This window comes from Olea europaea, chromosome 2 (genome assembly GCF_002742605.1).
Source record: "Olea europaea var. sylvestris chromosome 2, O_europaea_v1, whole genome shotgun sequence".
In the NCBI taxonomy this organism is placed as follows: domain Eukaryota; kingdom Viridiplantae; phylum Streptophyta; class Magnoliopsida; order Lamiales; family Oleaceae; genus Olea; species Olea europaea.
In genome coordinates, this window is record NC_036238.1 from 7,846,411 (window position 1) to 7,859,197 (window position 12,787).

General features: G+C 34.8%; 1 protein-coding gene and 1 pseudogene across 1 annotated transcript; one reads left to right on the forward strand and one right to left on the reverse strand.

Annotated features, from left to right (window-relative positions):
* Positions 1–298: 298 nt before the first annotated feature.
* LOC111410170 lies at positions 299–10,314 on the forward strand (annotated as a pseudogene).
* Positions 10,315–10,387: 73 nt separating this feature from the next.
* Positions 10,388–11,641, reverse strand: LOC111410177 (nuclear transcription factor Y subunit B-3-like). The gene has a single exon (XM_023040413.1). It carries the CDS (start codon positions 11,095–11,097, stop codon positions 10,519–10,521), a length of 579 nt encoding a protein of 192 aa, XP_022896181.1. The 5' UTR covers positions 11,098–11,641; the 3' UTR covers positions 10,388–10,518.
* Between the last annotated feature and the right edge of the window lie 1,146 nt (positions 11,642–12,787).

Here is a 12,787-nt window from a genome sequence, read left to right on the forward strand (position 1 = left end):
TAAGGGTGTAATCCACCAAAAAATGAAAGGTAGGGACTTTTTCCACAAAAACATCGAAAGGTAGGGATGTTTTGTGCTAATTACCCTAAATATATAGTGAAAAGTGTTTGATTTTTTAATTTGTAGGTTAAGGGTATTTTTGTCTTTTGAAACAAAATTCTATTTTTGTAATTATATAAACTTCTTAAGGGTATTTTTGTCTTTTATTCAATGAAAGGCTACTTTGGTGATTGACAAATTATTTTTGGTTAAAGTGAAAAATTGCCCCTCTGCTTGGCCAAACTAAAAATTACCCCTAGTGGCACAGTTTAACGTCTAATCAAATCAAAATAGAAGAATGAATGAAAAATGAATCACTGAGCGAGCTTCGAAAAGTGCTTTCAGAATCTCGTAACTCTGCAATCAAATCTCTGTAAGTTGTGTATCATTGGCGTGAATTTCTCGTAGAATTTTCAATTTTTGATGTGTTTATTGTGGCCTCTTCATGTTTTTTTGAGGTAAGAAATTGCACTTCGTCCGCTTAGGGTTCTTAATTATGTTTCGGAAGAATCATTTTTTGACTGCTTTGTTTGTTTCTTTTGCGAAATTTTGGTTCTTTCACGATTTCTGCGAGTTTAATGGCTGTGGAGGAATACTGTGTATCTTGTTAGATTGCTGATTCACTTTATGTATAAGCATAATTTTGTGTGTATATATATTTATGCACTCAACTATTTGCAGGAAGCTGGTTTTTTCCCGATTAACGTCTGCATGTTCAACTTGAGTTCTTTGTGATTTCTGTCTGTGTTCCTTCATTTGTCTATTTTGTGCTCTCAAATTTATTTTCCCATTAAATATGGTATTTTCTTCTATTTGTATATGCAGTTTATTTGGATCATTAAAGAAAGGTTGTAGGATAAGTTCCAATCTTTGAGTTCCAGTAATTATGGATGAGGAGGATGGCCAGACAGATAAGCCTGAGGAAGATGTGAATGTCAATGCTAAGCTGGAGGAGAAGAGTGATGTTGTGACAGAGAAGAAAGGGGAAAGTAATGTAGTAACAGAGACGGAAGAAGATAAAACGGATGGTGGGAAAAATGAGGCCCAGAATATGGATGTCGACAAAGTGCAGAACAAAGAAAGCAAAGAAGCTGATGAAAAAGAAGGAGAGAATGGAATAGGAGAAAAAGAAGAAAAGGAAGAAACAAAAGGAGATGAAGATAAAGAAGAAGCAAAAGGAGAAGAAGAGAAGGAAGAAATCAAGAACGAGGGAATGGAAGATGAATCTGGCAAGAAACCTGATGATGAGGCTGAAGATAAGGTTGAAGCTGATGTTGACGAAGTGAAGACTGAGGAGGAAGAGCCAGAGGAGCGTAAGGAGGGAAAAGGATTGAAGAAGCGACCTAGAACCAAAAGTCATTCTGGACAAAAAGACAGGAGTAATAAGAGGAAAGCTGAAAAGGAGGAGCCAGAAGCCCCCATAGAGAAAAAGGCAAAACAGCCTAAAACCCCCACTAAAAAAAAGGAGGAGGAGCCTAAAACTACTACACCTTATGCAATTGAACGCCCTCTACGTGAACGAAAATCTGTAGAAAGGCTGGTTGCTACTATTGAGAAGGACAATGTTAAGGATTTCCAAATTGAAAAGGTCCTTTCTTTTTGTTTCACCTTGTGACAACCTTTTCTAAATTTGAATTTTACTGTTTGGCATTGAGTACAACAATCTTTTAATGGAGAATACTTTGTGATATAATAATGTCTCTTTGCAGGGTCGCGGAACTGCACTGAAAGATATCCCAAATGGTACATCTTTTTAAATATTTTCTTTGGCTCCAACTCAGTAATGTAATTGACATTCAATTTAAACTGCAATCGAAATAAGTGTTGCAGTAATATGATTCTTGAATTGTACCTCCGGTGTGAGCATATGGATATGGTGGGCGTGCTCATGGTGGTATTATGAATGAATCACTCGTTTGTTATATGAAACTTTGTGAGCATTGATCTGTTCATGCTGAATGTATTGCATACCATACAAATTGGCTGAACTTGTATTCTCTCCACCCCTGTACAGTGCGGGATTTCTTTTTTTCTATTTTTTTTTTCCATTTTCTATTCTTTATTCAACGAAAAACGATAGATTGTGTGGATTTTCCCTCATCTATGTATTTCTAGCTCGTTAAGTTAACGTGATGGCATTGTATGTGGAGAAAAGAACTTTGTTGCGACTTGCATGAAATCTATCCTTGTATCTACATGCAAGACACATCTTCTAAGGGATGGTCATGGGCTTGTTAGTCAAGATTTTGAGAGGACACCTGTAAATACCTTGTATATAAGTTTCTTTTATATTTTTTTCTTCCTTTACCCTGGCGCCTACTTTGACTGGGCGGGCTCATCTGATTAATTTTCTAAAAATCTTCAGAAAACGCAGGACTTTGCTGGTCTCTCACATTTTTTTTTCCTCCCCACTTTTGGTTTGGTTTAGTTGAGAGATTGCTAGAATGAGCATAAATTAATAATTTCTAGAGGAAGAGGGGAACCATTGAGAGTTTTTTTTGCCCTAGTTCACTTGAAAAATGAGGGGAAAAAAATCTAGGATGTGATAATAGATTCTGAGCACGACGCTGTGGTGGGGCATGAGGATGTTTGTAATACTGTTTGGAACTTTCTTTCTTATTATTAATCCAAATTTGACTACATCCAGGGATCACAGTTCGAGAATTGGGCCTTGCAATCAAGAAATTATTTTCATTTTTACAAAATTCTACCATTTTCTAAACCAAGCTTGCTTACAACTTTGCTTAAATGATCAAACTGACTGTTGGGTGTGCGATTGTTGATTCAATGATGAGCAGGATCTATTTGCTCAAGGACACTGGCGATGTTGAAGATTTTTGTAATAACTGCTTGTAAAATAATTATTTCTGTTGATAATTTCTAAAGATTTGGTGAACATGAGCGAGAATGAGTATCTGTCTCTAATCAAACTTATTTATTAGATATGATTTATATTAATGTATTTCTTCTGGTAAATCTTTTGCTTGAGTTGCAATCTGTGGTATTTTTTCTTCTTGTTTAATTAGAGTATTGAATACATGCCTTTCTCCATGATATTATTTTTGTTACCTTGAATTTGATTGATAAGTTTGTTATGGCACATTATATACTAGGCCTTCTTATCTAAACCCCGTTATGGGAAGGTTCACAAAAGAAAAAGAGTCTCTCATATATCCTATTTACATTTATGTCTTACTGTTGTAGAGCTATGAAGCTGTACGGATGAATACATAGTTGTTTCCTGAACTGCATTTTTCTTTCAGTTGCATACAAGTTATCAAGAAGGAAGACTGATGACACCTTCAAATTGCTGCATACTATTCTATTTGGAAGGAGGGGAAAGGTGACTTTTGAGTTCCTATACAGAGTATTCTGAATTTGCTTCCTTCCATTCCACATTCTTTACCTCTTCCGACTCCTCTCCTCTTCTTATTCGTTCACATTGTGTGTAAAGTGTCCTATCACTTTATCTATTGCAGCGTTTCTTCCAGATTAAGACTCAAATAAGTTATCTTGAAAAAATCTGGCTATTGGATATTCATAGGTTTTTGGTAGTACCTCTTTTGTGTGAATGATACTATTTGTATTTGAAGTTGGGGGAAAAAGTTAATTTCTTCCAGAAGCTTCAATGCATTCTGAACTATGTATTTTGGGAATAGCACAATATATTGAGCATGTCACACGACCAATTTAATATTTAGTTTCTCTAATCTTCTATTGACATTCTTATATTTATTGGCGTCCTTTTTGGAGCTGTTCAGCGCTTCACCTTTTTAACTATTCACCTTAGTTATATTTTTGGTTGCCATGATGTTGATATCCAAATGTAGTTGTACAAGGCTGTGTTTGCTTCACAACTTTCATTTATTCAATATTTTTGTGATACCATAACATCTTCCAGATTCTTATGATATTATTTCCGTCGTTGTAAGTTTATGTGATGAACATAGGATCTTTTCTTTTGAGCTAGTTTGTAATTTATAAGGTCTTTCTCATTGTATTTTATAGACATGAGAGATACAATTCTCATATTAATTCTTCAATATTGAGTCTAAATCATATTTATTTTATATTTTATCATGGTGTCACAGCCTTATGGCCTTGGGATAAACAATCTTTGCTTCAGTTCTTCGGTGAGCAGCCCTGTGCCCCTCGTCTGGCCAGTTCATCCCGTTTATGTTTTATCTCTTTCAACCAGTACTATTTTTCCTGCCTCATGTCTGACTTTGATTGTGTTTTTATGTTTTGTTTTTTGGGAAATTAATCTAGTCGCTATTCTGCAATTTAAAAGTCCTTGCAATTATCACATCATGAGAGCTACAATCTCATGCAAGTTCTGTTCTTTCTTTTTTCTTTTTAACCTCTTCAGCTTCCTCGCCCCATTGTTGGAGCTCTGTATTTATTTTCTCATTCTGTTTAGTAAAGTCAAAAAAATAAAATAAAATAATAATAATAATAAAAATAAATAAATAAAAACAAAAATCATTTCTTTGTGTTAGCTTCAATCCACATTTCACACCTTAAAAAGGAACATTTTCTTTGAATATCTGACTTTTTAAAAATTTCATCGAGCTGTTCCCAATCTACCAGTTTTACAACCTTATTATTGAAGATAGAATACCATCTATTTATCTAATGGATTACGAATATATATATATATATTTTTATCTACTGGTTAATGTTAATTTAAGTTTACTTCTTTTTTTAATGGATTGGTTCTTGACCTTGCTTCTAAGGCTTTTCCTTTACTAACCGATTCTTGAACTTGTTCCAAAGGTTCTTTCTTTTATTGATCGGTTATTGACCTTGTGATGCAATGGAGATAGCAGTTGAATATTGGCATGTTGTGACCATCCAACATAGCCGACTTGAATATTTGTTAGAAGCAATTCTATGGTCCCAGCTGGAGGATAAATTTGCGACCTGTCTTTTTATATTATTATATTAAAGAGTCAATTTATTTACTTGCATATTTTTATTTATCATAGGAAAGTTATTTTCTATCCTTAATTATGCAAGAAATAAGGTTTGTAATTAGGTTATACAACCCTACTATATCTTCACCGAATTGGTGGTAAATTGTTGGGAATAAATTTAATTTAATTTAAATTTTTTTTTTTGGATGTTCCAATTGTTCGTCAATTTTTGAGTATTTGTTCTATTACGAATTAATGAATTATTGACTCCCCGATTCTCGAGTGTTCATAGAATCTGCCAGTCTTTGGTTGTGTTCTTCATTCTCGCATCATCCTTCAAGAAATGATTGGTGTTCGTGAAGCTAGAGTTTGTGAATCGTAAAGCTGCGATAGCAGAAGTTATGTCACGTTATCTTTACCTTTTGTCCCTTTCAACCGACAATTGAAGCATCTTTGGATTCTTATAATACGATTTACGATTGTCTTCCAATTTTAGATGTGGATCCTAGTGATGAGATCTCCAAAGAGCGCGCTATCTCATTAGTTGGTGAGAAATATCCTAGAAGAGTTATAGTTGTGCATGTGCTATCTCCTCCATTTCCTAATCCCTTTCTTCAATGTAAAGTCAAATTTCAACCACTTGTTTACAAGAAGAGATCCTCATTTATCCCTCGAGAACATATCATGTCTCAGAAGCTATGTCTTAGAAGCTGAGAATCAAAGTTGGGCCTTGGGAAGATTATCAAAACATTGTATTTTTTTAGTAAACCTTCCTTTCCTGCAAAGTTCTTTGAATTTCTATTGGAGAATGGTAGAATATTGGCATTTCATGACCATCCTAAGATATAGTCGTTTGAGGGCCGTTTGGCAAGACTTCTCTTTTGCTTCTTGTAGAGACTTCCATTTTAGGTCAGTTTCCTCTAAAAGTTCTTCTAGACAAATAAATTATTCAAAAACTTCTTAGTCTCAGAATCAGCTTTTGATATTTCAAAAGCAAATGCCCTCATAAGTAGTTGGAAGCAATTCTATTGTTTAAGATCGTGGTTAAATTCGTGGCCTATGATTGAACCCAATTGGCATCTTTTCTAGCGTCTTTTTATAATTGTTATTAAAGCATCATTTAACTTCATTACATAGGTTTGATTATTATTATTATTATTATTAAAGCATCATTTTACTTCATTACATAGGTTTGATGCGACGAATTGGTTGTGAATTGTTTCGAATAAAAAATGATACATTTTGGAGTTTGTTATTTTACGAATCAACGAATTATTAATTCTCAACTTCTTGGATTTTTGTAGAACCAACAAGACGAGTTTTTGGTTGTATTCTTCATTCTCTTGTCATTCGGCTGCATAACTTTTGTGCTCGAGGTTTTTTCTTAGTGACTGATTCTTGACCTGGTTTTCAAGGTTTCATTTTTAACTGGACGGTTCATGGCTTTGTTCTTTATGATTGTTATCTATCATTTCTTAACCTTGCCTTTTTTTTTTTTTTTTTTTTATCACTTCATCAATGAAGTTTTCAAATTGATTGTCTGTACATCTGAATTTTGGCAATGACGTTCAACTTGCGAATATTTCATCCATTAAAAGTTGCAAATATCATTTCCATACACCATCCTTTTGGCAATTTCAAGATTTGATGATTTGCTTTCCGTTTAGTTCCGAACTCAACTCGATTGCTATATAGATTATAGCATATTGAGTTTGAGGTGGATGTTAAAGATGTGGAAATGTATCCATTTTTTCATGATATCTTAGTAACTTCCAGATTCTTATGATATTATTTCCATCATTTTATGATTGTGTAATCAGTATAATATATTTCTTAATTTGCTTAATTTGTTTTCTAGCAGCCGTATGCTTTGGTTTGTTAACTTGAACTTATAATTTCAATGACTTTATGCAGGCAGCTCAAGTCAAGAACAACATATCTAAATTTTCTGGGTTTGTGGGGCCTGATAATGAGGTAAACTATGTATTATGTTGTTGATGGATTGTGCTTTCACTACTTCGCTGTTGCTTGGCATCATCCCAACTCTAAGCATGTAAAATACGCTTCATGCCAGGAAAAGCAAATGATAAAAGTAAAAGAAAAACTTGACAAATGTGTCAAAGAGAAACTGGTGGAATTCTGCGATGTTCTTGATTTGCAGATTCCCAAGGCTAATACTAGAAAGGTCTGTAGATATCTCTCTTTTTTTTTACGTTGGGCTGGAAACTTCTATATGCACTTTCATTTTGCTATTGACTGTTCCCTTAACGGGAAATAATGATTCTTGACTTTTTGCTATTTTTTTTGTCTTAGCATTCTTGTTCTGGGATATACTTATTGCATGCACTTTTTAAATAAACCACTATCCGATTAACCCTGAAATCAAGAATATTGATCGGATATTTGGTTCTCTCTTACATTTATCATTTTCTGTGCATCCAGGAAGATATTGTTGCAAAGTTGATTGAGTTTTTTATGGATCCTCATGCCACAGCAACGGAGTTGCTTGCTGAAAAAGAGCAGGTTCTCGTCAATTTTTTTTCTCTTAACCTAAGTCAACTGGAATAAGTGACTTTTTTGATTTCACTTAGCCTGTTTATGTTCATTTACCTCCTGTTTGTTTACCAGTCAAGAAAAGGCAAAAATCGAAAGAGAGATGGAACAAGAAGTGAATCGGCAACGGGGAGTTCACTTTCAAAAGGATCAGCTGAAGTATTACCCTTTCTCGTTAGTATTAGAAACATGAAACATTTAGCGGTATAATACTTCATATATTATATTAGACTATATACATGTAGTCTTGAGTAGGTTTGTTCTGTTGCCGTTGTCATATTACTCGTGCCTTTCATTTGGTTGGTGGGTGCAGTGGGGTTTGGTTGTGCTGAAGCGTTCTTGCTATTCTTCCTCTTATCAATGACATGCTTAGATCAAACTCTAGGTGTGATACATCCTTGGGAGGTTTATATGTGCAGCATTCAAATAATTTTCACGTGTTGAATATGAAGAGAATAATTATAGCATCATTGGGGTCCCAAGTCTGATCCCTCCTACAAATAATAATAATAATAATAATAATAAAAGAAAGAAAGAAAGAAAGAAAGAAAGGAAGACTGAAGCCAATAGGCTCCCTTTTTGTTACATAGATGGCAGCATATTTCTAGTACTTATTCAAGGATGATGTTATTGGGGACATGCTCAAGTTTAGTGTTTATTTGACTGAGAAATTGATCTGACTTTTGATTAATGTGTGCCCCACACTTCCAAATTTAAAGAAATGAGGCAACACACTACACCAAAAAGGAAAATTATGTGCATATTGTTGATGATAGTGGAAGCTTCGCCGCTCAAATTAAACTGGAAAAATGAAACTAACATTTTCAAAGATAATGCGTGAAAGCATGTTCATAAAGTTGGTCAATTTATCCCCGTCATCAATCTTTATATATTGGTGTATTTTCAGAGTCAAAAGAGAACTAGAAGTGCATCGAGAGATGTTGGATAGAATAAGAGCATACCTGAATCTGAAGATGAATCAGAAGAAGAGAAAGAGGAAATGCATGAAGAGGAACATGTTGATGGTGCTATTGAAAAATCAGAAGAGCAGATTTCCGAACGTGCTGAAAGCCAGGAGAAAGAGAGTAAATCTGAAGATGAGTCTGTTAAGGACAGAGGAAAGCAGAGGTGAAGTTCAACGAAGTCTTCAGCAAAGGAGTTGACTGAAAAAGGCAAAACCAAGAAAGTTTCACCTACTAAAAATGCCAGTCCTCCACCCAAAAAGGCTCCTGCAAAGTCACCTAGTCACTCAAAATACAATAATGATGCAAGTGCAAAGAAGTCTTCTGGTAAGAAGAAAGCTGAAGCACTTGAAGAGAAATCAACAACTCTAAAGAAGTCTGCATCAAAGGAGAGTACTGGTGAGAATTGTAATTTTCATTCACTTAATTTGAATCAACTTTCTGCTTGCTAAAATTCTCTAATTTGTCATTGAAGTGTTCTGGTGACCAGCCAGAATGCTATCTCGAATTCCTAACTTCCTATCAGTTTCAAATTGGAATATTGGAGAAGCTATTTCTGATGCTCATTTTGTATTTTATTTCAAATGAAGGAAAGCAGGTTGTGAAAGGCAAAGGCAAGCCCAAGGAGGACAAATTAAAGCCAACTGACAATGAACTCAGGAGTGCAACACGTGAAATTCTCAAAGAGGTGGACTTCAATATGGTGAGGATCTCAAATCTTTCTAAAACTTACTCGTTTCATTGCTTTTGCGTAGTTAAAATAATATAAAATGAAATGTCTTTTAAAGAACCTGAAAATTTTCCTGCTTTTGAATAATGAGAAGTAATTTCTTAATAGAAATTGGGAGTTTATTTCCATATAATAGTTTGTGGTCATCATATATATAGAAGCTGGGAGTTCTACTCCATCAGCATCTGCATTTATTTGCTATTCATGTCATTTATCAGTTATCTTGTTTTCATTCTGATACTGACATATCCAGTAAACATCTGTTTAACCTTGCAGGCCACTTTCACCGATATTCTGAAGCAACTTGGTACACTTCAATGAATTATTATTTACATGATATTGCAGTCTTACAATGATTAAGAATTACTTTCTTTTTGCTGCCATTTCGGTTTTGGGTTGGGGAATCGGCCTAGACAAATTGCTTTCTTTGGAGTTATCTGGTAGGATATGTTTTTACAACTATGCTCTATGGATCTTAAATTTCACGAACTAGAAGCATCACCACATAAGCTTGTGGGAATCTGATCTCCAAGAGATTTTGACATGCTACTACCACTTTAAGTGGTCTGCTCGATCAGATCCTCTGTAATAGGCAATTGTAATCTGAAAATCAAACCTATTATTGTATATTTCTCAATGCTTAGAATTCCATTACACATCTATTTAATGTATGTTGAAACCTCTTACCATTTCAGCCAAGCGCTTCAGTACTGATCTGACCCACAGAAAATCATCAATAAAGCTCATGATCCAAGAGGAGCTCACTAAACTAGCTGACGAGTCAGATGACGATGAGGAGGAAGGTGATGCCAAGAAGGATGGAAAGCAGCCTGCTGGTCGAAGCATGGTGGCCAGATGAGCTATAGAGAAGATTCAACTTGATGGGCGAGGTACCCAGTTTTCTGTTCGTCTTCTTCAGCTACTGTATAATGTATTCTGTCTTTCTCAATTATATTGGTCCTCTCCTGTGTAGTTTGTTCCCTATCTCTCTTGTTAGGATCAAGCACACAGCTTTTATGTACACAGCACGAAAGTATGTAGCGTAATTTTATTTTTTTTTCCTTATCTATTTCCGTGTACTGACCCTTGATTGAATTGAGTTCGTACTTTTTTATTTTTTTGGAGAAATCATTATAGACTGGATGGATTAACCAAAAGCAAGAAGCATAGAAGAGGAAGAAAAAGGAGGCCCAGAAACATCTATTGTCAATTTCGAAAACAAACTCATTTAATCTATACATCCAATGTCCCCATCACCAGTCTATCTAAATTAATTAGGAAGTTGATGACAAAAAAGTAAAGGTAACAAGTGAAGCAGCTACATGGGCCTTGCCGTAGCAGAAGACGGCCCAGAGCCCGTTTGATGACCCGACCCGACCTTCTCTAATCCAAGAACACTACTACCGGCTGTCCGATTATAAGCACTGGATCCGTACACGTGTCCTTGACGCCCAATCATATCATAATAACCAACCCCACTATTCTCCATATTCACAACACTGCCGTTACCTCCACTCTCTTTTTCTCCTCCTTTCCCAGACATTGCAGCCTTCTCACCTTCCATATCATGAAATCTCTGCAAGTAAATCTTTAATGGTTCGACATAATCCTCGAATCCAAGAGTCGTCATAGCCCAAAGCAAATCATCGCCGTTCATTGTCTTTCTCTTTTCCCTTTGGCACTTATCCGATGCTTCGCCGGTGATGAAGCTGATGAATTCGGATACGCACTCTTGAACAGTTTCTTTTGCGTCCTTTGATATCTTCGCGTTGGTAGGAAGCGCTTTCTTCATGATTCTGCTCACATTTGCGATTGGAAGGAACCTGTCTTGCTCTTTAAGAGAGCTTTCGTTTTGGGAATTGTGGTGACCTCCGGATTCATTATCTGAATCCGCCATTGATGAAGAAGCACGAACAAGTATTCAAAGTGAAAAGAAGTTAAAGGGCTTTGCTTTAGTCGGAGAATATATGCATTTGGGTGTGAACAGTCCTGAGAGAAAATAGTGGCTGAGGTTTGGTACCCAAAATTCCGGAATCAAAACTGTTGATTTGAACTCTACAACGTTTTGAACTGAATATTGTGAGCTTCGTTGATCATTGTTGGAGTATTAAGCCCAGAAAGAGTTGGAGATAAAAAGGTGAAATCGGATCAAGTCATTAAAAAAATTAAATTTTACACCTGAATATTTGTTCACTAACAGAAAAATCCAAGAGTTTTTGATGAAGCAAGCTCACCAACTCAAAAAAGCCAGTGATAGGATTCGATGCAATCACGCTGAAATTCGAAATTAAGATACTGAAGTAACGGTTTTGACTAAATTCTAACAACCCAATGAAGAAAAAACAAAAACTGGAAATCGAAGAATAGAATTCACCTGAAGCTTAACAAATAAAAATTAACAGATCAGAATTGGTTTGGAGAGCGGGGTGGTTTGCAATGAAGTCTAATGGTAAAGAATGCGAGATCCGTTGGATCAAATACTATATGACAACCCAACGTAAGTCAGACGTGGACGATTTTGGACCTTTGTTTGTTAGGATAGACAATGTTTTTACATTAGTAGAATACAAGGATGAGAATTAGGGAATTCATATTAAAGAAGGTTTATATTTGAGTACACATTGAATTTGTTTATATATCTGTTTGTTCTTTGTTGATGGAATTTTCCCCCCAAAGAAATGGGGAATGCTTATTGAAGTAATATCACTCTTTTAAGAAACTTAAAAGTGTTTTCTTGTGATAATGAAACAATTCTATTTCTAGGTTACTTAAATAGCCAAAAAACAGAATTTATTTTATTTTGAAAAAATGGTATATTTCCATTTTGGAAGTAAATAAGCTTGATGATAAGAAAATGTGTGGTTTTGTGAAAAAGAAAAAAAAAATTGTGTTCTAAAAAGTTAGTCAAACTTCATTTTTAACCACATATTTTATTGAATCTACAACTGTATTAATTTTTTTTACCGCACATTTCATCTGCAAGTGAGTCGAATATTTCATGTACTCAATAATAGTTGACTTACAGCAGCACCATTTTCACCAAAGATTTTTTTCTCAAACTTTTTATCTTAGATATAATGGGGACATGATGATAACTCATTTTTCTTATTCTACTTGCTTTATTTCATTCAAGCAACAGAAGACATTAACCCATGAGTCATATCGGCCAGGTCTATTGTTATACCAAGAATGGAGTGAATTTATTAAATTCTTTTTATAACTATTAGTTTCTTCCACTAGGATTAAATTTAGATTTTAATTTAAATCTTAAAATCACATATATCTTGAAGTTCGCAATTTTTTAACCACTCGTTTAGTCAATTTTTATCAAATCTATTGAAAATCTAATTTTAATCCCATCAAATAGAGGAGACAAATCAAAACTAATACTATGGATTATAGAATTGAATCTTTACGCAACTAAATAAGTGAAAAAGATAGTGAATCTGTATTTAGCAGCAACACCAAAATAAAAACCAAAATATTTGAGAATTGACAGTACTAGAAGGAAAGAAAAAGAACAGAAATTGTAGAACACAGCACACATATGCATGCATACCACAAAAAAAGGCATGTTTGGCTGCAGT

Excerpts from the sequence above, each read along its gene's own strand:
- LOC111410177 (XM_023040413.1), bottom strand. The coding sequence starts at position 11,097 with ATGGCGGATTCAGATAATGAATCCGGAGGTCACCACAATTCCCAAAAC.